The following is a 25,823-nucleotide window of genomic DNA, read 5'->3' on the forward strand; positions in this document are numbered from 1 at the left end:
ACTTTGCTTTTGTCCTTTTCCAAATTGGTTTTCATTATATGCCGGACTTTGTTTTAATACAAAGAGAACACTCGAATTCCTGCTGTTATTGCATTCAATACATGGCATTGCATTATTCGTACACCCCCCGTATTATCTTTTTATTTTACTTACACATCGCTTTCCCTATTTGTTCAAAGTTGGACACCATCTGCTTTTTTCTCACAAGTGTTGTGTTTATCTTTGTTTGAAGTGCCTCCCCAAATTGAGCTATGCGACGCAGGTGGCGTCCTGCATCTTGTCTGTGACCAGCATTGAGCCTACATGTCCCAGCAATTGTTGTTTTATTTCAACATTTATTGATTGCCGTTTTGAGAATGTCTGTCCGCTGCTTTATTCACTCTCATTGTGCTTGTTATTCTACAGCAAATGCTTTAATAAACCATTTTGCAATTGTATATTCAAATGTCTACATTTTCCTTTTTTAAATCCAAGTCGGTATTATCCTGCGGGTGTCTTTTGTCGGCAGGAATGTCATGATGGGAGGCTGCAAATAAAATGACAACAATCATATCAGATATCGGTGTCTTTTTTCACACACTTGTACATTCACAAGCAACAAACAACAAACAAAAGCGCACTTGTTTGTATGTGATGTCTATATTTACATGTTTTTGTGCTCGCACCATACGGGGAACATCTGCGCACTCGATGTCATATATGAGCGTCATGATTAGCAATTTGTAATTTCCCACGTATTTTCCGCAAATATGTCTGATCCCAGTTTATTAATTAGACCCGGGTAGAGTGCAAACCGCGATTATATCAACTTTTCTTGCTTGCCTTGTGTTTTTACGCCTCATTTTTATACAATGATATATACTATACACCCGGCTTCTATTTTTTATTTAAAAAATACTTGTATTTGCCCAAATGTCTAAATTACATGCATTCCTGGTACAACGCGCCTGCGCCTGCATACCTTGATGGTATCCCTCATTATCCGACTATCAGAATCTAACATAGACAACAAAATGGCATTCAGTAATTGCGACGTGATTTTCTTTATTTTCCCTGCTGTTGCATTTGTTTACTTTACTTTGTAGGAGTGCACTTACAACAGCCAGTTTATTGAAGTCCTGGGAAAAGTGCAGAGTGACGGCAGCGTGAGCGGATTTACTGCAGTTGACCTTTCTGATAACTTTGGTAAGTTTTTTTTGTGATTCCAGAAAAAAATGGAAAATGAAGCCATATTCATAACCGGATATCGCCGTTAACAATTTAAATTATATTGTCTTTGTATCCTGTATTTTGTGTCTAGTTGGTCATGTCAACCTGCTGGGTGTATCCCATTCTAACACGCCGTGCATGTCCCTTTCGGTATATACGTGCATGATGCTTTTATTTTATTTTTTATTTGGCTTTTCTGCTGACCAGAGATCCCCGCTTTATTAAACAGCCGTGATGGGCATGCTGATATTCTTGACACTCCTCGGGTGGTTAAAAAAGCCTGCTGCTGATTGCAAATGTATACTGCCGTGGCTGCATATTTGCAAGTACAGGATGGCAGCCAATATAGCACTAGTGATGGGGGTGTCAACAAACAATAGCTGATGCCAAGTAATTGTATGTGCGAATGTACATATCTTTGCTTTGCAGAATTCCCAATTCCCAATTGCTGTGATATCAATGGGCAGCCGCAGGCCATGTGAGTGACAAAACACCAAATCTCGAAATTGTCTCCTCCATTTCTGCTCCCGTACCTGTACTTGTCTGTGCGCGTGTCTCCGGGCCCAGCAATTGTGGTAGTGTTGGTGATTTGCAACGTTGACCCGCCAGCATATGCAGATGCCTACGTATCTTTGCTAATATATGCGAGGAAATGTTGTAGCAGCGCCAATTCCTGCGGCTGCGCATCCATGAGCAGGTTCCAAAAACAGAATACATGTGAGGAAAGTGGGGATGGGGACCTGGCATGCGCATATATTCGTTTTTCCATCGCACATCTATGAAAAACAATGCAAATGTACAATTGCTAGTGTTGATTTCAAGGTGTTTCTTTTTTCATTTATTTTTTCGCGCCCTTTTTCACTTTTTCTATTGTATTGTATTGTATTCCATATTTTTATTTATTTATTTGCATGCAGCCGTGCATAAATTTTTTTGCAACCGAGCTGATATCCGCATTCTTTATTTTTTATTTTTACACTCTATTTCCTCTGTAGATCTCAAAGCGTACGGTCTCTTTGAAAAGGCTGCCCTTAGCTGCCCCGATCTCTTTGCTTAGCTTGGGCTTTCTCCCGGGCAGTAGGTAAATGCTGGCATCAGTGGTGGGGGAATCTCGCGAAATGGATGTGCGAGCAACATTTAGGCACGGCGACCCATTTTATATTTTTAGCCCACCAGAGGGAACCAGTCGGCAACATCACATATATCTAATTGTTTTTTTACAAAACAGGCAACAATTTCGCGCACTATTTCTGGAGTTTTCTATTTTGATGATTCCAAAATAAAGTCCACACAAATCTTTCTGTGAATCTTTCACTTTAGCCTTGTTTTTGGAAGATGGATGATTACCCTTTGGCGAAAGCAGCGGGAGGCGCAGATGCAATTGAGAAAGAGTTTTAAAAAAGTGCAATACAAAATATTTGGTGGGGAGTGGGAAATAGGGAGTGGCAGTGAAGCGGATTTCAACTTTTGTTAAAAAGAATTTACCAAATAAAACGAGCAAAACGTCCTTTCTGCTCCCTACAAAAAGGGATAAACCTTAAACTGGTTTGGATTTTCTGTTTAACCAGCTATGGTGGTCATGTCAATTTTATTTTTTAAAAAAGCCAATAATACAATTACATTGTTTGTCATATCACTGCTTGCGATCGCCGAATGCAAGTTGTTTTCTTTTCCTGTCTGTACAGGTGGCTAATACATCTCCACCTCTCATGATCTTAGGCGAAAAGCTAAATAAAATAAACACCTGGTCTCATCCAATGGCGTTGAAACACCGCGCCATTCACTTATCTATTCCGATATCCGCTATTCTCTTCGCACTTCTCCCCCCAAAACTTTATTTGCATGTTATGCGCTGCACATGTAGCAGATCATCAGGCAAATGCAATCACCCTTTTCACTTGTCAAACATTTATTTATATAATATTTTTTTACATGTGACATTTAATGATTATTGGAAAATAATTTAAATTTAAATTTGATTGGTACGTATGCTAAATAAATAAATACATGGCGAAAAATGATTAAATTATGCTACGCCATGTTTCTTTTATAAATGTATAAATATTTTATACACTGCAGCAATTCGGGAAAAAAGGGGGGCAAGAAACAGCGAGTTTACATTTTTACATTTTTATTACTGAATTTATGCCACCATACATCCATGCATATTACTTTATTTTGCAATATGTACGTCATTTGCTATCACTAGTTTAATGTTCCCTTTTTATTCATTATTTTGCTGTGCTATGCTGTTTACCAAGTGCTTACTAAAAATTACAAATAATGCAGTCGTCACAACCAGTTTATTTTAGCCTCCACAGCAATAAATAAAAAATAAATCTGGGATAAACTGGAAAAGTGCATATGTGCATATGTCCCTAATTGGTGAATAGGGCATTGAGTTATTTGTTAAACAAATTGGTGAATGCGCTAGGCTAGCCATACAAAAAAGTAAACCGACTAGTTTGGTATATTGACCCAATCATTTCAATTTTGAAAACAAAATAACAAAAAAGCGAGTAGCGGATTGCTTATGTATTCAATGCGCGCCTCGTTTAGTTTTATAATTGCACATTGCCGTTTTCCTATACCTTCTATATCGAAACAGCCTTTTTAAGGAAACTCAAGCAAGGAGCAACGGATTCAATAAAAAAAATTGTTTTCAAATTTCCACATGACTAGTTAAATTTCAGGTACGTGTTTTCTTAATAACCCACTGGTAAATAGTTTGTTTTTTTAGACCAAAGCTCAGACTTCCGATATTGCTCACAAAAAATTAAAACTGGCGGGGAGAAACAAATGTTGCGCAGCCACAAATAAAACCACAAATGTTAAATTTATCATTCTGCCACCAAAAAAGCCGGTATTGGGCTTTGATAGCAGTTAACGGTGGCATGTATTGCTTACTCAAATTTTGGCGTTTACAATTGCGCTCAGGCCATTTATTCAAAACGCACTCGGTGCAAGGAGAATAGTTAAATGCATGTTTTCGGCAGCTGCATTAGTTTTTAACTAGTATATAATATCCGGTATACTTTGCAATTTTTGCTAGCCACGCATCAACCGTTTTTATTTTTGCTATAATTCCCATTCATAGTATGTTTATTCGTTTATTTGTTTATTTTCTAGGCTGCTTGTGATCCAAATATTCCAGGTTTATACATAAAACTATTGTATTCCTCGCCTTTCAATACAAAACTATATCACTGATTCCATTAAATTTTGTATTTTGTTTGTACTATTAAAATTCACCAATTCTTTTTCTTAAATATTGTCCTCGACATATAATATTATTACAAACCAAACGCATAATTAGTGTACTAGCAAAAAACAATTTACACCTAGCTATATATACTTTTTTGTTGCACAAGAGGCCTTGAAATATAATGTAAGCTTGGCATTGCTTCCAATGCGAATTGATATGTGCAATTGCTCGCTCTGCATCAAATTCAGCACCCTAATATTGAATTTACGAATAATTTCCTGTAGCATCTCCCAAGTGCATGGCGGGTCCCAAGGGTTATTTAGATGCCGGGGATGAGTCGCATATCGACACATTGGGTTCACAACCTAGCGCTCCCGAGGTGCACCATAGCACGGGAAGAAAAAATGTAGACAAGATAGAAATAGCCGCCAAAAAAAATAAAGCAGCGGCAACACCATATACACTAGAAAACACAGCTGCTTATGCGGAGAAAAAGGCTGATGCCGGGAATTACTCTAGCAGTACGTACACGGGCTCTGAAAGTGAGGGAGCAGAGCTTCTCGGCTACAACTCAGGTGAAAACGGCACTGTAGATAATGAAAAGCACAACATGGACAGCGCCAAGGGTGCTGACCTCGATGATAGCCCATTTGAAGTTGTACGCACAGCAGTCAGCAACACGGACATGCCGTCAATGCCGTCAATGACGTTTCGCTCGGCTGTACTGGGTGTGTTTTTTGTGTTTCTCATTTCGTTCGTCAACCAATTTTACTGGGAGCGCGACAACCCAATTGCGCTTAACTTGCTTATTGTGCAGCTGCTGTGCTATCCGGTAGGCGTTGCAATGGCTTGGGGGCTTCCTGTGCGGACATGGAACTGCTTTGGGTACAAGTGGTCAATGAACCCAGGTCCATTTACCATCAAGGAGCATGTGTTGGTTTCGCTCATGGCAAATGCCAGCTCCAACATGGCACTGACCGTTGATATCTTTGCAGTACTGCGCTTGTATTACGACCCATCATTTTCACTGTGGACGGCATTGATTCTGCTCCTTAGTGGCCAGCTATTTGCCTACTCACTCGCCGGTCTTTCCCGCACACTCCTGGTACTCCCAGCGCCAATGATCTGGCCCTCGACACTCATAAATGCGTCTCTCTTTCGCACTTTTCACGAAAGCGACACTTACGCCGAAAACAAGGCCGCCGCCGCCGCTGCTGTGATGTCTGCCGAAAGTGCAGCGCAAAATGGTAGTGCACGCAGATCATTGTGGAAACGCTGGAGGCCAAAGTCAATGTCCAGCATGAACAGAACGCAGTTCTTTTGGATATGCTTTGCGGGCAGCTTTGTGTGGTACTTTGTGCCTGGATATCTCTTGCAAGTCCTGTCAACCATATCGGTGCTCTGTCTAATTGCACCGAACAACCACTTGGCCAACCTGATAGGCGATGGCAAGCGGGGTCTCGGTGTACTGTCCTTTTCACTGGATTGGAGTGTCTTCTCGAATGCATTCCTTTTAAGTCCCATCGCCACGCCCTTCTGGGCTGCGTGCAACTTATTCCTGGGATTTGTGCTTGTTTTCTGGATTGCCCTGCCTATTGGCTACTTTAAGAACATGTGGGGCGCAGCCACACTGCCGCTCTATGGCGCTAATGTGTACACAACAAACAGCACGCTCTACAACATTTCTAGTGTTATGCGTGATGGCGTGTTTGACCCGCAGGCTTATGCTGAATACAGCCCCTTGCGCATGTCACTTGAGTTTTCATGGGTCTATGGGATTGGTTTTGCCGCGCTGATGTCTATATTGGTTCACATCGGGCTCTACAATGGAAAAGAGATAATTTCCAGAGTGCGCGAGTCAAAGTCCAAGCATGACGATGTACATGGGCGGCTTATTATGCAGTATCCGCCAGTCAAGACCTGGTGGTACTTGGTTATGCTTGTGGCTAGCTGCGCAATAGGAATTGCCATTGGTGCGGGAATGAAAATTGGTGTTCCGTGGTGGGGCTACATCTTGTCGTTTGCCATCGCCATTGTGTTAATTATTCCTGTAGGCATAATCCAGGCAGTCTCCAACAGGCAGCCGGGACTCAGTCTGGTTGCCGAGCTGCTCTCAGGTCTGGTTCTGCAAGGTATACCCACAGGTTACTCAATTCTCAAGCTCTACGGTCATGGCAGCCTTGCCCAGGCGCTCTCATATGCACAAGACATGAAGCTGGCACATTATATGAAAATACCACCACGCCAGGTGCTCATCTACCAGGTCGCTGGCATAATCATCAGCGTCGTCATCCAGACATGTCTCTTCTTCTGGCTCATTGACCATATCCCAGGAATGTGCCAGCCTGAGGGCTACCCGTGGGTCTGTCGCTCGACCAACCTGGTATACAGTGCATCCATAATCTGGAATCTCATTGGCCCTCTGAAGGTTTTCGGCGAGGGCTCACCGTACAGCCCGCTGCTCTGGGGCTTCCTTTTTGGCATATTCCTCCCCATTCCCGTGTACTTCCTCCAGCGTCGCTTCCCCTCTGTAGAATGGCTTAAGTACGTTTATATTCCAGTGATACTCTCCGGAATTGTCGGGCTGCCACCAATGCCCCCGGTTGACTTCCCCATGTGGTTTTTGTTTGGGTTCATCTTCAACTTTTTGATACATCGGTACTGGAACATGTGGTGGCAAAGGTACAACTTTACACTTTCTGCCGGTCTCGACTCTGGGCTGGCGCTCTCGGGGATTTTCCAGTTCCTGGCCCTGTCGCAGAACGGCATTAATCTCGATTGGTGGGGGAACCAGATAGACCGTCAGTGCCCGCTGAGTTCACAGCCATGGATAAAATCGTAGTTGTGTATTACCTACGGTGAACCATTCATATTTTTCTTTTTTTTTTCTACAACCATTTTTTTCATTTATTTTTCAAGTTCTTGCCTTTGTTTGCCTGCTTATCATATCAGAAGTCCAATATTAAAAGTAACCGAAAATTTTGACACTAAAACTCAATTGATACAGTCAGCCCAATTGGTGATGCTACGCACGCCAAAATTACACCGAGGAAAACAATGAGGCTACACATGTCTAAAATAAGTCAAATATCCTGCAAATCAACATCTTTCTTATCCTGATTGCATAGCAACCCGGAGCGCGCTTAGAAACCAGGGGGGTAAATACAATCTCCAAAGTAACCTAACAGGTCGGAAATTTGTTACAGTGGAGTGTTGATCGTATTAAGCGTCGGTCGTCTTTAAGTCGCAGTACTCTTGCCATATTATCGACAGAACAACCAATACTAGAAAAAGTTTTAGCAAACAAAATAAATAGAAAACATAAATAAAAGCAGCACAACATAACGCTTGTATTTAATTGTTTACTCCAGGGACAGCTTGGCGCGGACACCAACCTTCTGAGCGAGTGACGTGATGTCGCTGAGGTTGACAACCAGCTCAGCGGCCTTGTCCAGGTCGTCGCAGGGGAAGATGGCAATGCCTGACTCGTTGATAAGCTTCTTGCCCTCATCGACGTTGGTGCCCTGCAGACGCACGACAAGGGGGATCTTGAGGTCGAGCTCCTTGACAGCGTCGATAATGCCCTGGGCAACGACGTCGCAGCGCATGATACCGCCGAAAATGTTGACAAGAGCGGCCGAGACACCAGCGTCGGAGCTGATAATCTTGAATGCTTCAGTAATCTGCTTGGCAGTGGCCGAGCCACCGACATCAAGGAAGTTGGCGGGCGAGCCACCGTGCAGCTTGATGATATCCATGGTTGACATGGCAAGTCCGGCTCCGTTGACCAGGCAGCCGATGCGGCCGTCGAGACCAATGTAGTTCAGATCCCACTTCTCGGCCTGCACCTCACGGGGGTCCTCCTGGGTGGGGTCGCGCAGGGCGAAAATGTCCTTCTGGCGGAAGCTGGCGTTGTCGTCAAAGCCAAACTTGGCATCCATGCACATGACCTGGTTATCTGAAGTCTCGACCAGGGGGTTGATCTCGATCTGGGTGGCATCCTTGGCCAGGAACAGCTTGTACAGCTTGAGGAAAGTGTCGGCAGCCTCCTCGCGGGCGTTTCCAACAAAGCCAAGCTGATCAGCAAGGCCCTGGGCGGACTCAAGGCTCAGACCCTTGTTGATGTCGATGGGCAGCTTAAAAATAGCCTCGGGGCTCTCCTCGGCAACAGTCTCAATATCAACACCACCCTGGGAGCTGGCAACAATGACCGGGCCCTTGGTCGCACGATCCATGAGGATGGCAAAGTAGTACTCGCGGCGCACATACTTGCGCTCGACAATGAACACCTTGTTGCACTCCTTGCCGCCGGCACCGGTCTGCTTGGTAAAAAGCTTGTGGCCAATCATCTTGCTGGACAGATCGCGGGCCTCCTCGGGGCTAAGGCGACCGACGGATTTCAAAATGAACCGGGAAAGCCGAGTAAAGGGGCATTTGGCAAGAAAGAAAGATATAAAGTCAATATTAGTTTTCTGTTTTAGCGGGCACATTCACATTAAAGGATTTGCGCTGCGAAAAAGGGGAAATACAGGGCCAGCCTTGCCCAAACTGGAAAAACACAGCTAGCCAAAGTGCAGATCCAATTGAACGAATGAACTAAAGTGCGGGCTGGTATTTTCCATGTTTCTGCTTTCGGGCTGGCGAGAACAGCGCGGATAAAATAAATGTGCAGTGACGGTTTGCTTACCTGTAAATGGCCTTCACGCCACCCTTAAGGCCGCTGTCAAAGTGACCCTTGCCGCGGCCGCCGGCCAGAACCTGGGCCTTGATGACCAGGTCGGTAGTGCCTAAGTCAATAGAAGACACAAACAGGCTGCTTAATTGCAAGGTTAGTGACTTGCAAGGATATACGTGACTCGTGGTAGATCTACCGCGGAGGTGATCCTAGACGCAAAAGGTCAACAGATAATGCTGTTGGCCCATATAAAATGTAAAATACAGTGCAGTGCAGTGGAGCAAACTTACCAAGCTTCTTGGCGGCCTGGTAGGCCTCCTCGGGCGAAGAGGCAACAAATCCCTGGGGGACCTTAATGCCAGCTCCCGACAGAAGGTCGGCGGACATGTACTCGTGGATGCTCAAGTTGCGCACTTGCTGGTTCTACTCGGCAGGTTAAAAATCATGGTGGTAGAAATCTGTGCTTGGTTTAGTATTGGGAATGTTAACTGAGCTGTCCGAGGTACTGTGTGAAATAAAAAAGTAGCTAGGGCTGGGGTAGCTTCGGAGTCACAAATGCTGAATTCGCAGAAAAATGTCCAAATTCCGCTCCTAATTACCTTTGTGGCGGTGCGCAGAGCGCTCTTGGACGAGTTGGCGAACAGACGGAACATGACGGTTTGTGCTGTTTAAAATGATTCTTCGTTAAAGAGGGTATAAAAAAACTAAATTGCAAAAGCTAAAGAAAAAAGGCTTTCGATTTTTGGGGGTTCTTCAAAAATAGCGGTGGAAAAAAAGGGATCCCAAACCCTTGTTTTGCTGCTGAGCTGTGTTGGGCAGCCCTCTTAATTTTCCGAGCAGCGAGGCAAGAACGCAACGCCTCACAAAAAAGTAGTGTAGACGATCCACACATTATTTCAAAATTTTCTTCCTTCTTCGGATCCTGGTGCTGAAAATGCGAAAAGCTAAGCGAGATCGCCGTTGTGGTGAGCTCAACAAAAAAAATGAAATTGTGCCTTCACGCTCGAGGAACTTGAAGTATTTAAATAATCAACAGATCAAGCACTGCGCACGTTAAAAGGGGAGGGCGCGCTTGCAAAGATGTAAAGACACAAAAACGTAAAGGCACAAAGGCTCTGGGGCTTTGTGCTCAAATTGCGCGGTGGATGGATGCTGACGTGCGGGTGTTGGCTTTAAAAAGGGAGGGTAAAAGGAAAGATTGGCTTAGCGGGAGCAGCTTTTGATTGTGCGCAGCAAGCTCAATGCAAATGCCCTCGCCCTCATCCAAATTGTCATCGATCCTGGCCCTCTTTTCACTTTGCCTTTATTATTTTCAAAATAAAATTCCAATTTCTCATTTATCTTCAAAGTACACCACAAGTACCATCACCATTATTATCACTACGAACCACAGCAGCAGCGACAGCAACAGAAGCAACACTACTATTTCTATTATTCTCTAAACTTTTCAAACCATTGAAAACAACAATAGACATGACCACTCACAACTGCCAACAATATCTCGAAAAGGTAAGTCGGCCCGTTTAGACCGGCATAAATGTGTTTGCCAGAGAAAAAGTGGCAGTTCAATTTGGGGAGCTCACATTTCATCGAGCTTCGGAATGTGCATTGTGCCATGTTTTACCTGCTCGCCATCCAAGCTGAAAATGCCGTTGCTAACCGTCTTTATTTTTAATCAAATCGTCTGTCATTTAGGTGAAAAACGTCGACCAGGATCTCCGTGGCATGGCAGTCAGCGACCTGCTGAGCTACTTGAAGAGCCCGGAGGCCAAGCTGAGCAATGTAGATGGCGGCTTGTACTCAGAATCACTTGTTAACTCGCTGTCGGATCCTCAAAGCTACGTACAGAACCTTGCTATTGAGTGCCTTGGCCAGCTTGTTGGCCTCATCGGTACCGATACAGTGCTAGCCATCGTCATCGCCATTTGCAACAGCATCAAGAGCAAAGGCAAATACTCAGGCAACAGTGCACTGAGTATGGCACTGCGGGTTGTGGTCAGTCGTGCTGCCGAGGACGTCAGCAACAGGAGCGCGTTAGCGAACCAGGCAACCCCCATCGTACAGGCTCTGGACAAATCAAACAGCCTGCCCGCTGATGTCACAGTGGACATCTTTGTTGCCCTGTCCGAGATTCTGACACATGCCGGCGACCATCTTGCTGCCGATGCCGACACTGTAGCCAATGTTCAGACCCAGCTTCTGGGCTACATCAGCCACGAAAGCATTCCTGTGCGTAGGCGCGCCATTGAGGCGTTGGGCAAGTTTGTTGTCAGCGTGCCTGGTGAGCGCTCCGACCAAGCCCTCGACATTATCTTCAGGCGGTATTCTACCAGCTCGAGTGATAGCGACAGCGTCATTCTGCTCCGCGTGCTCGTAAACATCACTCGCCAGAGCCCGTCACGCCTCGCAAACCTCATTCCTACAATTATTGACGCTGAGCTCAAGACCGTCGACGAGAGCGAGAGCGAACGTCGTGTCGCTTCGTTGATCGCCCTTGAGACTATTGTGCGTCACTGCCCTGAGCTCGCACAGGGTCGGCGCGACGAGATCTACGACAGTGCCATCACGGCGCTGAAGTTTGATCCCAACTACAACTACGGCGACGAGGACGAGGATGAGGACGGCGCCGATGACGGGATGATCACTGGAAGCGACGAAGATTTTGGCGACGATTTTGACGATGATATTTATGAGGACGACCAGGACGACTCGTGGGAGATTCGCCTCAATGGCGTCAAACTGCTGTCTGCACTTATCAAGAGCAATCTTTACACACCTGACAACATGGTGAGCCACATCGGTGCAGCGCTAATTGGCTGCTTTAAGGAGCGCGAGGACATTGTGCGCGCAGAGATTTTGTTGGCCTATGCAACCATACTCGACCTGCTAAAGGCACCGGTTGACGTGCCGTCAACTGTTGCCATGGATGTCGAGAACAATGTGCCTGAACTTCTCTCGCAGCAGACTCCCCGTACCGTGTCAGCGCTCATTTCGGCAATAGGGAGCTACCCCAAGGCGACCGAAACCAAGCAGCTAGCGTTTACCATTTTTAGCAGGCTCGTCGTCATCCACAACTCTATACTGGACGCACACCTGTCGACCATCACACCCGTTCTGGTGTCAACGCTGGACGCCGAGGACACTGCTGGCGCCCTGCAGTCTGTGTCGACCAGCCTGGTTAAGACCAATCTGAAGCTCGACGTGCTCGAGTTCCTGCGCGTTTTCCTTACTCGCAAAAACATGTCCGATGCCGCCGCCGAGTTTGTGTTTGTTGCCAAGGACGGGATCACAAAGAGCGTCTCGAGCAAGACATTCCAAGTTCCAGCGACCTCTTTCGACGTTGCCGCCAGCCTCGTCAATCTGCTCCGCCAGTCTGCGGACAACGATGCAAGGGACATTTCCCGGTTTAATGGTTGGATCCAAGAGATGGCGGCTCTTTCTCTGTCGACCGCCAACGCGACCGACAAAACCCTGCGCACCAGAGCCTGCGTCTTTATCGGCACGCTGCTCCGCCAGTTTGGCGATGTGGTCGATGCCTCAGCCGTCGACCAGGCTTTGAAAAGGCTCACCACGTGGAAACACGGTTTCACACATAACTTGGTGCTCATCAACGCCCTTGTCACTGCAGCGAGCCAGCCCACCCGCCTGCCTCGTGCCAAGGTGCTCGAGATCGCGCCCTCTGCTTTAGAGCAAGCTGTCGGTTTGCTTGGGCAGAACGACCCGGCGATCAATGCCGGCGCGCTTGAGATTATCAAGCTTTTGTCTGGCTACAGCAGCGACATGCTCCCCGGAATCAGCGACCGCATCTTGCAGGGCGTGATTGACCTTATGAGCCGGGCTTCCGTCTCACCACCCTCTCTTGCTCTGCAAGTGCTCGCTCAGGTGTGCCCCTGCGTGTCCAAGAGCAACATCCAGGAGGTTATGCCCACCCTCATCAAGCTGACATCCGCTGTGGTTGTATATGAGCACCAAAGCTCCAGCGCGCTGGGCGAACTTTTCGAGAACCTCGGCCGCAAGTTCCCGGACACCGTTTCCTATTGGAACGCCGAGTTGATCAACAACTGGCGCGCTGCCTACGCGCAGTTTATCAAGCAGCGCAACTCCAGCGGCAGCGAGGCGATCCAGGCGCAGTTCCCCAGCCAGAATCTGGCCAACGCGGCAAAGAGCATTTTGGCGTTGTACACGGGCTACTACCAGGCCAAGGGCCTGGCATGGTCTAACGACTTCTTGTCTAAGAACATCAATTTAGTGCCACAGTCAGCTGGAGGTGCCTCCCTCGCCTGCCTTGCCCTGCGCACGCTGGGGTATGCAGCTCTGCGCGGGATGCTTGCTCAGGACGAGCCTCTGATCAAGCAGCTGAATAATCTTGCAGAGTGCAAGAATGAAGATGTTCGCAGCGAAGCGGAAATTGCTCTCGGGAGCCACGCTGGCAGCAACCCCGACACGCTGCCCGCACTGTTTGCCAATGCCACCAGCGCAGACTCAACCGGTGCGCTGAGCATGTTCCAGGCGGTCAAAGTCGCCATCGAACATGTGGTCGGCACCAAGCGCGACAGCTCTGTTGCCAGCGACATGTGGGCACAGGTGACACAGTACGTCAAATCGGCTGAAAAGCCACTCCCAGATGCCGTTGCCCAGATCCTGGCCGTGTTCGCTGTGTCTTTCCCGACAACGTATATTCCGCAGCTCGCGGCCTGCATCGGCGCCAGTGGCAGCAGCGTCGATGCCAGGCTGACCTTCATCACTGCGTTCCGCACGCTGCTTGCCGACAAGCAGCTGACCCCGGCATGCGAGGAGCAGATCGGGCTGGTGCTACCTACCGTTCTCGCCAACATCAGCAACATCGACGTCAACGTGCGTAAGCTGAGCCTCCTCGCGATGTACACCATCATCCAGTCCAAGCCTGCGCTGATCGAGGGCATTGTCAGCTCGATCCAGCCGGTGCTCTTTGCGCAGACCAAAATCGATACGTCGCTTATCAGGACCGTCACAATGGGACCGTTCACTAAGAAGATCGACGACGGCCTGGAGGCGCGCAAGTGCGCTTACCAGTGCGTCCACGTGCTTGTCCGCAAAATGCCTGCTGCCATCAACACCAGCGACTTTATCGACTGCGTGCTGCGTGGCATGGACGAGGAGCAGGAGGTCCGCGCGGTCGTGCAGCAGATTGTCAGCGAGTCTGCTTCCTCGCTAACATCAGTTTATGCAGCAAACCTTGACGCGCTGCTATCGGTAATTGCAGCAACCCTGGAGAAGAAGCCCCACCCTAAGGCCGTCAAGCACGAGCTCGAGCGGTTCGAGGACATGATTCGGTCCACTGTGGGCATTTTGGTCAGCCTTGAGCCTGCCTCGAAGATGCCGGGCATCAGAGCATCCAAGTACAAGGATCTGGTTGCCAAGGTGGCGTCTTCTACTGAAGGTAGCATGTCCGTCTACTACAAGGAGATCATTAGCACGCAGGGCAGCGCGTCTAAATAGGCTTTTTTCTTCTGTCAACTGACAGCTTTTTGTTTGCATTGATTTTTGACAGAGTTTAACCAGAGATTAGCCTTTAATTATTTTATATTCTCAGCCATATCGATATCGATATCGATGGGCATGTTCCTTTGCGCACGTGGATCTGCCCAAAAACTGTACGAGCATTTGCAGCCGTATGCCACGCTAATCCGAACCCCAATTTTTGTTGTTGCTTTGGCTCAAAAAAATAATTTTTACTTTTGAAATATTCTTTTTTAAAAAAAAGAGGTTTAGTTGATTTTTCAAATGCCCACGCCACCTGCCTCGAACAGTAAACTCAACAAGGACGCATTCATCGAGGGTGTCGACCATATTCTGGCTAAGTGGACCGCGCTAGCCCTCGCAGTAGAGAACGAATGGGGAGGAGGTGATACCGAGGACAAGCGCGAAAACATGGTCGATGAAATTGTTGAGTTCTTCAACAACGCGGCGGCAAAGAGACAGAGGCCTGAGCCCACAGATCTTGAGGCCATCTTGTTAGACATTATGACCGAGGACTTTAATATTTCGCTCGAGGACGGTAGTGAGAAGGAGGTTGCTGCCAGGCTCACGGCCATATTTATCGAGTGCATAAATGGCAACCATTCAACTGTCAATAAGCTTGCCGAGGAGAGAGAGGCTCGCGAGGCGCGGGATGCTAATGCCAGCGCTGCGAAGAGATCGCAGGCTGCTGCCCGGCCCGATGCGGACGGTTCGGAATCCAGCTCCGAAGACGACGATAGCGATAGCGACGATGCAATGGACGAGGATTAGACATTCCATGTACATTCTTTTTTTTGTAAACTAGAAAGAAGCGAGCGTGTGTGGTGAACATATGTTGTAGCGTGTAGAAAAAATAAAAGGCATTTAAAGAGTAGAAAAATGTTAAAGCACGTGGGCATTACTCTCTGCGCAAGCTGTCTAACCGCGCTTGCAGCGCAGCGTCATCGTCGATAGCCTCAGCCGCGCCAAAAGCGGCGTCAGGCTGCTCTCTGACCTGCTGCGGGGCATCTCCCAAGGACTGGTTAAGTTGCAGGCCGATCTCATCAAGGACCTGCTGTACGATCTGGTTCGACTCCTCCTCTTCATCCTCCTCATCGTCCTCCATGGCATCATCAATGACATCGTTCATCAGCTCCTCCTTCATATCCATCATGTCAGACTCGCGCTCGAAATCCGTCAACACTTTCTGAATGCCTGGAAGATTCATCGTCCCATTCATCGACTTCATAGCCGACGTGGCGCCGCGCATAGCCGTGGCCATCTGCTGGTTCGAGCTCATGGTCTGTATCCGCAAAGCAACGCCCTGAAGAGACGTCTTCATCTTGTAGAACTTTTGGATATATCTCCGAGTACGCACCAGGTCCTTTGCCATTATTTTGCAAGCATCCTATAGAAGAAAAAAACATGAATGATAGTTTAGCATGGGGCAAACCCGATTTGCAGTGCGAGTAATTTTTTCTTTTTCAAAACGCAAAACGGCCGTGTTGTGAGGTATCGCCGCTGCTTCGCTGTCAAGCCAAACTGTCAAGCTAAGCTGTCAAGGCAAGCCTTACCATTTGGCCGGCCTTGGCCGATTTTTTGATATCGGCTATCAGCTTCTTCTCTTGCATCTCCATCTTGGTGCGCTCGCGGTCTAGCTCGCGCTGTGCGCGGGTGAGTGCACGCTGGTTCTGCCGCAGGAGCTCCTGGGGAGTCTTGCGCTTGCCGAATAAAAAGTCGAGCATTGCGAGATTGTGTATGTGTGAGTTTCTGTATGATTATGAGGCGAATTCAAAGTGTCAATTACAAAAGAAAGAAACAAAATAAAAGGACGAGGGAGAAAATAATAGCGCACTGCCAAAAATGGCCAAGGAAGAAAAGAAGCACAGCTGTCAAAGAGGTTGTTTCTTTCTCGAGTTTCTCAGCGTGTGGAGAGGAATAAAGAAAAAGGGGGGATGTGCCAAGGCTCCCGGCGATTAATGCCACTCAATGCCTGTCCTGAGTTGGATTGGCAGCAACGTCACCAGCGCAGTCAGGAAAGGTGTGTGCTCGAAGGATATGCTCGCTCAAATGTTTATTTTTTATTTGGGACTGCGCTCATTGTATATGCCTGGCCAAGTTATCGGCCAATGCTGCTTCTCGACTGGACCAACCAGTAAACGTCGTCCCACTGCCATTTGTGTCTCAAAAAAGCGCGGCGAACTTTGCGCTTGTTCTTGGACCTACGCGAAAAAAGAAAAAAAACTACCGAGCAAATGAAGCACTACAAATAATGCTGTTTTGCACTCTGTCCGCAATGTTTCCTGAGCAAGATGGCCGGGTATTTTTTCCTTCTGATATTTTGTCCCTTTTTTCATGCTCAAATTATTTTAGTCCGGGATAAAACACTGCATAAAACATGCTGCATTCACTGCCGCCGCCGCTGCTGCCACAAGAGAAAATAGATCCACTGAGGCTACCGCTGCTGCTGCTGCCGCCACCGGAACGGCGACTCCGATTTTTGGTTTTTAGAATTGTCTTGCCTCACCCAGCACGATGTTCGAGGTTCACACTTTCTTTTTCTTTCTTTGTTTCCATTAATTTTTACTAATTTTGTATTTTTTGCTTATATTTGTTTATTTGTTAATACCAGCCCGATAGAACAATGGCAGTTATCTCCAAACCCATCAGCCAAAACGTCGCCGTCACTCTGCTGACCGCCTACTTGTCGGCCCTAGTTCGACAGCCGCTGGTGACCAAGTCATGCACTACTGCCACCCTCAACTTTTTGCAAGAGGAGATTGCGCAGCGGTTCAGTGGCGTGCGCGCAAACAAAGCAGCTGCCGAGAGACGGGCTATATTCGAGGGTGAACCGGTGAAGAAGAGCCCCATCGAATACATTGTCAACAAGCGCGTGCTGCAGTTCTCGCTCTACGGTCTGTTCATCAGTGGGCCGCTGAATCACTTCTTGTACGAAATCCTGAACAAGGTGTTTGCCAACCGGCCCAAGACCAAGCTCAACACATTTCTCACGATTCTGACGCAGAATCTCATCATCTCTCCTATCCTCAACTCTGTATTCTTGGCCGCCAACGCTGTGATTGCCGGGGAGCGCAGCATTGAAAGTATAGTGGCTGTTGTGCGCTCCCGCTTGTTGAGCATGATGAAGGTTTCGTGGGTGGTTTTCCCTTGCATCCAGCTTTTTGCCGCTAGGGCGTTGCCTCCGCTGGTCTGGGTGCCCTTCTTCAACCTTGTCGCATTTATATTCGGCACATACTTTAACACGCAGGGCAAGATGCGCGCGCTCCAGGCTAAACGTGCCAAGGAGGACAAGGATGGGAAGCGCGACTAGAGCTGCAAGCCTGAGTGTTTGCAATACTTGAATTTTTTTGTCTGACTTTAATGTAGAAAAGGTAAAAAAAAAAGTTCATGTCATATTGCATGTTTAAATAAGGTGTGTGTGCAGTTAGATCCAATACAAATGTATTATTGATGCAGTGCGCGAGCGGCATTGCTTTTGAGACGAGCAATTGGAGTTGGCAAATTGGCAACTGCCATGTTTGCAACGGGACGAACAGGCATCGGCGTGAGGACTGTCTGACCAAGAGCCCTCTGGCTTGCTCGAGTGGCCTGCAGATTCTCTGGGCCTCCCCTTTCTCCCGCTGCTGCTGCCGCTGCCGCCCCCGCTCCTGCTGTCGCGCCTTGCTGTAAATTGCTGTATGTCGCATTGTCGTCAAGGCCCAGGTTGTCGCGCATCCAATCCTTCCAGCGCATCAGTGGGATGGGCTCGAGCGCCAAACGCTCATCGTCGGTGATAAAGTCAGCCTTATTGTCCTCGGGCCCGGCCATGCGCGTCTTGCCCCAGGAAAAGTCGTCAAAGCGCCAGAACGCGTACACGGGCATGACAAAATTCCACAGGGGGATGGCAGCAATGTATATGCACATCCAGTATATATACGACACTCGCTGGGTGGTGATGAGAATCATCACGCCCTGCAGCGCAAATGCCAGGGCCATGAGCATCAGCGGCAGGGCAACAGGGGACCCGACACACTGGGCGACAACCAGGTAGAAAGAGAAGATGACCGACGCCGGTAGCACTACGTTTCCCAGAAGATCCATGAGCACAAGGAACTGCATGGAACAGCAGAATGTGCCACACAGGTCCTGGACCAGGATAAGCTCGAGCAGATTATGAATGGTGGAGTTGATCCAGCGGCGGCGCTGTGACACCAGCACAGAGAACTTGTTTGGAACCGTAGTCCGGCAGATGGCGCGAGGCACGTAGATCAGCTTGCGCTTTGGGAAGGCGCGCAGCAACACAGTGGTCAGGTAGCGGTCCTCGCCCAGAAGGAGCAAGTTTTTCTGGTGCAGCGTGTATGTCTCGTTGCTGCTATATGCCTCGATGACCTCGGGGGCTATCAAAAGGGGCACTATTGAGCCCGAATCCGCCTTGCGGCTGAATATCCTGTACATGGAGCAGCAGCCCGGCAAACAAGTGACACCGCCCCACAGCGACTCGAACGCCTTGCTCAGGTGGTGCGATATGTAGTACTCGTAGACTTGGATGCGTGTGACCCAGGACTCCCGCTTGTTGGCAATTCGCGTCTCGCCACACAAGCCCATGATCCCCGGATCGCGCTCCATGGCGGCCACCAGGCGCGGGATGCACTCGATGTCAATTGTCGTGTCGGCGTCAACCATCAGCAAGTACTCAAACTGATCCGGGTTCAGCTTGGCCAGCTGCGTGGCCGACCGGCACAGCTCGAACTCCAGCGGCGTCAAATGGTCGTTCATCATGACGTTACGGAGCCACTGCAGAATAATCAGCTGCGAGTCGCGCTTGCCACGGTTTCCGGCCTTGGGCATGTTGTTGTCACGCTCGCGCTTGGTCCCGACCTTAATGATGAGGATGCATGGAACAGTGATGCCGTTGGGGCTAATGTAGAACCCCGGGATGACCTCGGCAGCGTTGAATTCGCGCGGGCCCTCACCAATGGCCATGTATGGCAGCGGGACAATCGGCTCGAGGTCGTCAGTGCGGACAATCATGCTGCGCAGTATCTGCGGAGTAGTCCGGTTTTTTTCGTCCGTGGTCTCGACATCGCCGTCAGCGATAATAAACAGGATCTTGCGGCTGCTCGCGTAATTGGTCATTGCGACAGAGTCGAGTGTTGCACGTATCGTCTCCTCATTCTCGTTATAGCACGTAACTGTGATTACCACGTGCGGCACGCGCTTACTGGATCCACGCGTAAAATGCTTGGTGATTTTTGTCAGCTGCAAGGAGAAGGCCCAGTCAAACAGCACGGCGCAAACGAGCTTGATCAAAATCATGAGGTTGAGAATGACAGTGACGGATATCATAATCCCCGAGGTGATAACGCAGCCGACAGTGGTGCCCTCGATGCGGCCAAGGCGCAGCTGCGACTCCCAGCACGGCACCAGCTTTTGCAGGGCCGCATTGCGCGACACAGCGATGGTTGCGTCCGTGCCAATGATGTTCTTGAGCGACTGGGTAAGATTGCGCCCAAAGAACTCGTCATAGCCACCCTCAGGGCTGATGCTTGCTAGGTACGGCTTGAGCGAATACACCTTCTCGTTGTATACAAACAGCTTGTCAATGTAGCCCCTGCGCAGCACGTCATCCCACTGGTAGACCACCCATTTGTTTGTGCGAATGCGTCTCAGAGTGCCCCATGTCTTGTCCGAAGGCGCGCACTGCGATTCGTGGCCGGCCACGCTGTAGCAGTTGCGAGCGGACTTTCCACTTGGCCAGTGCTTGCATTTCTGCGATTCCTCGGGGAACGGCGCAAACATCCAGCTAGAATCATCCCCGTAGTTCGAGGGCTTCAGACCCAAGCCGTCTGCATCCGACGGGTTTGTCACATCATAGATGCGCCCGCGGATTGCTGTCAGTCGGCGAGTGGCAGCAGCTCCGTGGTTATCGCTGAGAAACTGCAAAGATATTGGCTCGACCGGATGGCAGAACATGGAGGAAAGCCCGAACGAAATCAGAGCGGTCAGTGCCGTTATGAGCATGATGATCAGACATAATGCAATCTTTTCACGCCATGCCTGTCGCTTCTCCGGTGTCTCCTTTTTGAGCAGCTTGTCAAGGACAAAGTTGGGCATCCACAGCGTGACAAGCAGGGAGAAGCATCGCCAGTACGGTCTGATCCAGGAACTATCATGGTACCGCTTGTATGGACCAGTTGATATGGGCACCCTGCGCGTTGCTGATGTTGTCTTGCGCCTCTTCGTCAGGCCTAGACTAGCAAACTTTGTGTTGAGGTTTTGGCCGGTTGCTCGAGATGTGACTCCTGGCGCCAATGACAATGGTTGATTGGATGCCTGGATATGGCTTGCATCATGCTTGAGTGCTTGCTCTGTACGAGAGTCAAGGTACTTGAGCGATGCGCGGGATATGGTCTCTCTGATTCGATCAGGAATAGTTGCAGGCGCTTTGTTGGGAGATGTTTTGGGAGCTCGGGTCGGGATATTATTCGCAGGAAGAGCCGGCGCAATTGCACTCGACGGAGGCCGGCGCTGACTCCAACCGCTGCTTGGCTGCATGTGGGCTTGGTTGTCAGGTGCTACATTTATAGGAGTGTGCAGAGGGCCAGAGGATTGCGGTGAGAGTGGGTGCTGACGTGGTTGTGGGTCGGCAAGATTACTTGTATTTGGCACCAGTGGAGGGGCGGCGGCATGGTTTGGCTGTGACTCTGGCGCCAGCTGCTTCGTATTGAGGTTTCGCGTCAGTTTCTTCTTTAAAATAGGCTTTGGATTTAGATTCTGCTGACGCCTGGGCATCGGCGGTTTTGGTGGTAATAGTGAAGCGGCTGTGACAGGGGCAACACGGGAATTTGCATGAGGGGTGGTCAATGCAGTGGCTGGAGCAACGTGGGCAGCAGATGAAGCCAAAGTCGGTGCTATGTTAAGAGCAGCAAGGGCAGTGTTAGCGACAGCAGTCGGCTGGGCTAATCCTGCTGCCTTTGTTGGTACTGTAGCAATGCCAGCTGGCGTTTTTTTTCTGTTGTCCTGTGGCGTATACCCGGCGGTTGCATGCTGCCTGGCATTTGCATTAGGAGCCGTAGCCTCTGGAACTACCCGTATTACTGGGGCTGCAGATATTGCTGGCAATTTCTTCGTATGCGTCAAACCGTCCCGTGGAGACTTGGACGACATGGCCGGGGCAAGAACGTTTGTGCTTGGAGTGGCCAGCGTCAGTGGCGGTGCGTGAGTGGAAGAAGCAATTGGCGGAGTCGGTATTGTAATTTTCAGTCCGCCCAAATTCTGCAGCTGGCGCGATATGCGTTGGCCAGCGGCGTCGCGGTTGGACTTTGAACCGATGTGTCGCTGTGCCGTTGCAGGCGGCGTCGGTATCGGTGGCGGTTTTATTTGCCGAGGAGCGACATAAGAGGCCCGCGTAGACCTGGACGAGGACGGAACGTTGTTGGAAGACGCGCGGTTTAGCAACGGCGATAGAGCTCGCTCAATAGCTGGCCTGAGACTCCACTGCACGCTCTGCTGCAGGCTCTTTGCTGGCGGCAACACATGCAAGGGATTGGTTGTGACTGCGTAGGGTAGCGGGCGGGCTGTGGGCATATTTATGTGCTCAGGGAGGCTCGGGGTGCGCAGGGCCACCTCTTTATTCTGCAGCATGTCGGCAACCTCATAGTATCCGGCCTCCTGAGCCAGATCAGCTGCGCTCTTCCCGGTCTTGTAGTCAGCAATAATCCTGCTGGCCACAAACTCAAGCATCTCACGGCAAATTGCAATGCGCCCAGTGAATGCCGCATACATCAGCGCAGTCCACCCAGCGTTATCCTGCTCGTTGATCTGCCCGCCGCCGACGCTCAGCAGTACGGATACCACTTGTGTGCGGCCGCGGAATGCTGCCAGCATCAACGGGGTTTTGCCTGTGCTATCTTTGATATTGGTTGCGGAGCTGTTGACAGACAGCAGACGTCGGACGGTATCCTTGTGTCCGTAGTAGGCCGCAAAGTGTAGCGGCGTCGCGCCCTCGACGTTCTGGCTCTGGACAAGTGCCCCGCCATCGAGCAGGGCCGCTACGCATCTGTTGTTCCCAGAAGCCACCGCGTGATGCAGAGCCGTGTTGCTTTGCGTGTCTACAGTACATTTTGTAAATGGACAAAAAACATGACCGCTTAGTATGTATGCCTATAAATTAAAGAAGCCCAAATGACATGCAAATCATGGCTACCGTCGTATGCCACACTATAGTTTTTTGTTTTAAGGGTGCTGTTTTCTTTTACCTTTGCATTCGAGCGCAACCTTTTCGTTGAGGCATATCCAGCGAACAACCTTGGTTGCATTGTATCTGCTTGCAACAATCAGTGGAGTTAATCCGTGCCTGAATCTAACCGACGCAGTCGACCAAACATTAGAGCTGCGCATTCCCGATAAGAACCTATCAAGATCATTGTCTATGGCTGCATCCAGCATCGGCTTTATCAAGTAACCGGAGCTGCTGGCTTCCACCGATTCTACCAGCGATTTGCGATCGACTTTTGACATGGCGTATATTGACCTGATCCCACATGTGGCTGGTTCCGGCCGTGTTTTGTGACGCCCAGCGCGAGATGAAACGGCATCAGCGCTATTTCCGTAAATGTAGCGGCTTGGTCGGGATCTGTCGATGTGCTCGGACCTTCGGATAGACATATTTGGTTTTAAATTTGTGAGTATATAGCCTATTTATTCAGAAGAGTGTGGCAGTTGCAGCAAATAATACAGGCCCCGGTCTTGAAGGAGAACAATGCTCTGTAACCACTGGTCTTGCCGTGGGGAGAGGAAGCTAGCAAACAAACATTCTTGTTAATTGTGCAAAAGCGCGTGTGAGCGTTGGAAAGCGTTACAGCTAGCTGACTGACTGACTGGGTTGGGCTGACTGACCCGACATGGTCAAACATATTTTTTTTGAATAAAAAACAGTAACTTTTTTTTTTACATTTTCAACGCCGAAAATGTTTCCTAAAAATACAAACCAAGCAGTAATATGATAACAACATTAAAGAGCGTATGTCAACGCAAAGACAAAGTCAACACATGCCAGTTGCCTCCTCGTGCCCTGTTGCGCCGCAGGTTCAATGTTGATCATAATCTTTTTTCTTCCTTATTTCATTTAAAATGGGCATGCTACTGAGAACAGGCGACAAAAGAAGGAAAGGGATTGTCAATCTGGGGTGTTATTTTTCTCACTCTTTCTGTCACACTCTATTTGCAAAAAAAAGGTTAACTCAAAATATTGGCTCAAATATAGTGTGAACAAAATGCGGGGAGGAGGGGGTGAATATGTAGTCTGCTTCTCAGTCTGTCAAGTCCTAAGTGTGGAGAGAACGAGGTTGAAGATAAATCGAATAAACATTAATATGAATGAATGCACTTTTAAAATGTATTCTGATATTTTGATTTTGCGTGTTAATTGTCACAGTTGACAACCGAGTGAGAGAGAGGCAATTTTATTTGCGAGAAGAAAAAAAACTAACGAAAAAATCGAATGAACGCATACTATTTAAGGAAAGTTCCGTGAGGATTTTGGACAAGCGCATCGTGTTTCTATATTTGGGGGAATGCTCAAAGCATGGCATGCCTGTTTTTTCCCTTTCTTTTTGGCTTTCACTGGCTGGTGAGACGACCAATAATAATTCTATTTTTAAAGGCTTCGTGTGTTGGGTTTCTCAAAAGCTGCCCTCCTATTTTTTGTATTTTCTCTTTCTTTTTTCTTTTCTGTTGTAGTGCGCCTTTTTAAACTAAATTTCAATTCCAATTATTATTCATTCACTTTTCATTTTGCCGAGCAATCTGACTCTCTGGCATTGCACGCAACTAAATTAAACAATAATTGCAGTCAGCCCAATCCTTTTTCATAAACTCTCACAACACGTTCGCCACCATACAAAACGCACACGCACAGACGCACAAGAACATACGCAAATACAAGAAGCCGCTGAGTGACAATGGTTGTTTATAAATTCGGGTACTACGACGGAATTTGCTCCGTGGTGCAAATGGCAGCGTGCCCCTTGCTGGGAGACAACCAAATTGGGTACGAGCCCACTTGCTACGCGCGCAATATTGAAGTAGGCGGGTCGCTCATCTTCCAGGCAGCGTCGCTGATTATCAACATTATTGCACTCTTTATGACGGTCATCATGATATTCCATGTGCGCTCCAAGTACACTGCGGTAGGTCGCAAGGAGATGGTCATGTTCTTTTACCTATACTTTTTGTTGACAGTGCTCGACTTTATCACCATCTCTGGCATCATTCCAATTTCATCGGTCGTCTATCCTGTAAGTTACACACATACATTGGTTTTTGTTGTCTTTTATTGCGCTCGACACGTTATTTTTTCTTCGCATACAAGCATGGCTCTCACATCTCTCCTTATTGTATGCTTGTCTTCGGACTTTTTTATTTCTCTCGCTTTCGTTTGATGACGCTAAATTTATTCACTCAACAATGCTTCAATTTATTTTACTTGCAACGCGGTAGTACTTTGTCGCGGCATTCTTGGGATTAACCAGTGCCATGTGCTGGTGCCTGATGCTCAACGGATTTATCGGATACCAATGGACAGAGGACGGAACAGCGCTGACTCTGTGGACCTTCCGGCTGACATCGCTGCTCATCTTTGGGCTCATGTACTTCATCTCGATAGCCACATTTAAGGATGTCGCGTCATTCTCAAAGGCCTACCCGATTGGACTATACGTCATGTACTTTATCTTTAACCCATTCTGCCTGTTTGTGTACGTGGTGCTCCAGGTGATTCTCGTGGTCAACACGCTGGACGAGTACTGGCCACTGGGTAACATCAGCTTTGCGCTTGTGTTCTTTATTCTCGGACAGGTGATTCAGATCTTCATCAGCGACAAGATCTGCAGTGCGATTAAGCATTATGTCGACGGAGTATTCTTTGGTACAATTTGCACGCTCCTGTCGGTCATGATGATCTACAAGTACTGGGACTCGATCACCAAGGAAGATCTGGAGTTCAGTGTTGGCGGAAAGGGCAATGTTTGGGAGGTTAAGGAGCTGATGAACGAGGACGATGAGTTTGCGCCGTATGCTGGCCAGGCGGCCAACACTATTGGTCACGCTGGGGTGTCGTTTGCCAATACTGGCTCCATGTACGGCGGCCAGGGATACGCGCCCCAGCAGCAGCAGTACCAACAGCAACAACAACAGTACCAGCAACAGCAACAACAGGCATACCCGCCCTATTAAGTAACGGGCGCGGGACTTTTT

General features: G+C 48.6%; 8 protein-coding genes across 8 annotated transcripts; 5 read left to right on the forward strand and 3 right to left on the reverse strand.

The window, feature by feature from the left end:
* Positions 1 to 4,514: 4,514 nt before the first annotated feature.
* Positions 4,515 to 7,307, forward strand: BX661DRAFT_175423 (OPT oligopeptide transporter protein-domain-containing protein). Its single transcript, XM_051534064.1, has 2 exons — positions 4,515 to 4,597; positions 4,699 to 7,307. The coding sequence occupies exon 2, from the start codon at positions 4,713 to 4,715 to the stop codon at positions 7,254 to 7,256; it is 2,544 nt and encodes an 847-aa protein (XP_051395119.1). The 5' UTR covers positions 4,515 to 4,597; positions 4,699 to 4,712; the 3' UTR covers positions 7,257 to 7,307.
* Positions 7,308 to 7,337: 30 nt separating this feature from the next.
* On the reverse strand, positions 7,338 to 9,865 carry BX661DRAFT_175426 (adp-forming, beta subunit of succinate-CoA ligase). Its single transcript, XM_051534065.1, has 4 exons — positions 9,689 to 9,865; positions 9,380 to 9,512; positions 9,102 to 9,201; positions 7,338 to 8,794 (listed from the first exon to the last, which is right to left on the reverse strand). Exons 1-4 carry the CDS (start codon positions 9,740 to 9,742, stop codon positions 7,777 to 7,779), a joined length of 1,305 nt encoding a protein of 434 aa, XP_051395120.1. The 5' UTR covers positions 9,743 to 9,865; the 3' UTR covers positions 7,338 to 7,776.
* A 697-nt stretch (positions 9,866 to 10,562) lies between these two features.
* Positions 10,563 to 14,567, forward strand: BX661DRAFT_167951 (armadillo-type protein; the record flags this gene model as incomplete). Its single annotated transcript, XM_051533380.1, has 2 exons — positions 10,563 to 10,598; positions 10,785 to 14,567. 2 exons carry the CDS (start codon positions 10,563 to 10,565, stop codon positions 14,565 to 14,567), a joined length of 3,819 nt encoding a protein of 1,272 aa, XP_051395121.1.
* A 285-nt stretch (positions 14,568 to 14,852) lies between these two features.
* Positions 14,853 to 15,359, forward strand: BX661DRAFT_139377 (Pre-rRNA-processing protein TSR2-domain-containing protein; the record flags this gene model as incomplete). Its single annotated transcript, XM_051532793.1, has 1 exon — positions 14,853 to 15,359. The coding sequence occupies one exon, from the start codon at positions 14,853 to 14,855 to the stop codon at positions 15,357 to 15,359; it is 507 nt and encodes a 168-aa protein (XP_051395122.1).
* Positions 15,360 to 15,486: 127 nt separating this feature from the next.
* BX661DRAFT_138967 (Snf7-domain-containing protein) lies at positions 15,487 to 16,312 on the reverse strand (the record flags this gene model as incomplete). Its single annotated transcript, XM_051532759.1, has 2 exons — positions 15,487 to 15,975; positions 16,142 to 16,312. The coding sequence occupies 2 exons, from the start codon at positions 16,310 to 16,312 to the stop codon at positions 15,487 to 15,489; spliced, it is 660 nt and encodes a 219-aa protein (XP_051395123.1).
* Positions 16,313 to 17,054: 742 nt separating this feature from the next.
* On the forward strand, positions 17,055 to 17,960 carry BX661DRAFT_175433 (uncharacterized protein). The gene has a single exon (XM_051534066.1). The coding sequence runs from the start codon at positions 17,212 to 17,214 to the stop codon at positions 17,896 to 17,898; it is 687 nt and encodes a 228-aa protein (XP_051395124.1). The 5' UTR covers positions 17,055 to 17,211; the 3' UTR covers positions 17,899 to 17,960.
* Positions 17,961 to 18,032: 72 nt separating this feature from the next.
* BX661DRAFT_139258 (chitin synthase-domain-containing protein) lies at positions 18,033 to 19,883 on the reverse strand (the record flags this gene model as incomplete). Its single annotated transcript, XM_051532778.1, has 1 exon — positions 18,033 to 19,883. The coding sequence occupies one exon, from the start codon at positions 19,881 to 19,883 to the stop codon at positions 18,033 to 18,035; it is 1,851 nt and encodes a 616-aa protein (XP_051395125.1).
* A 4,646-nt stretch (positions 19,884 to 24,529) lies between these two features.
* BX661DRAFT_138731 (chitin synthase III catalytic subunit) lies at positions 24,530 to 25,802 on the forward strand (the record flags this gene model as incomplete). The annotated part of the gene is made up of 2 exons (XM_051532742.1): positions 24,530 to 24,865; positions 25,068 to 25,802. The coding sequence occupies 2 exons, from the start codon at positions 24,530 to 24,532 to the stop codon at positions 25,800 to 25,802; spliced, it is 1,071 nt and encodes a 356-aa protein (XP_051395126.1).
* Positions 25,803 to 25,823: the final 21 nt, after the last annotated feature.

The sequence above is a fragment of the Kickxella alabastrina genome, assembly GCF_025024165.1.
Source record: "Kickxella alabastrina strain RSA 675 chromosome Unknown BX661scaffold_1, whole genome shotgun sequence".
NCBI classification, from domain to species: Eukaryota; Fungi; Kickxellomycota; class Kickxellomycetes; order Kickxellales; family Kickxellaceae; genus Kickxella; species Kickxella alabastrina.

Bases quoted from the DNA above. Each gene is read 5' to 3' on its own strand.
- BX661DRAFT_175426 (XM_051534065.1), bottom strand. From the start codon at position 9,742: ATGTTCCGTCTGTTCGCCAACTCGTCCAAGAGCGCTCTGCGCACCGCC. The intron at 9,513-9,688 runs GTAATTAGGAGC...CCTGCCGAGTAG, and splicing joins CTCTGCGCACCGCCACAAAG to AACCAGCAAGTGCGCAACTT. The intron at 8,795-9,101 runs GTAAGCAAACCG...CGGTCGCCTTAG, and splicing joins GGCGTGAAGGCCATTTACAG to CCCCGAGGAGGCCCGCGATC.
- BX661DRAFT_175433 (XM_051534066.1), top strand. From the start codon at position 17,212: ATGGCAGTTATCTCCAAACCCATCAGCCAAAACGTCGCCGTCACTCTG.
- BX661DRAFT_175423 (XM_051534064.1), top strand. From the start codon at position 4,713: ATGGCGGGTCCCAAGGGTTATTTAGATGCCGGGGATGAGTCGCATATC.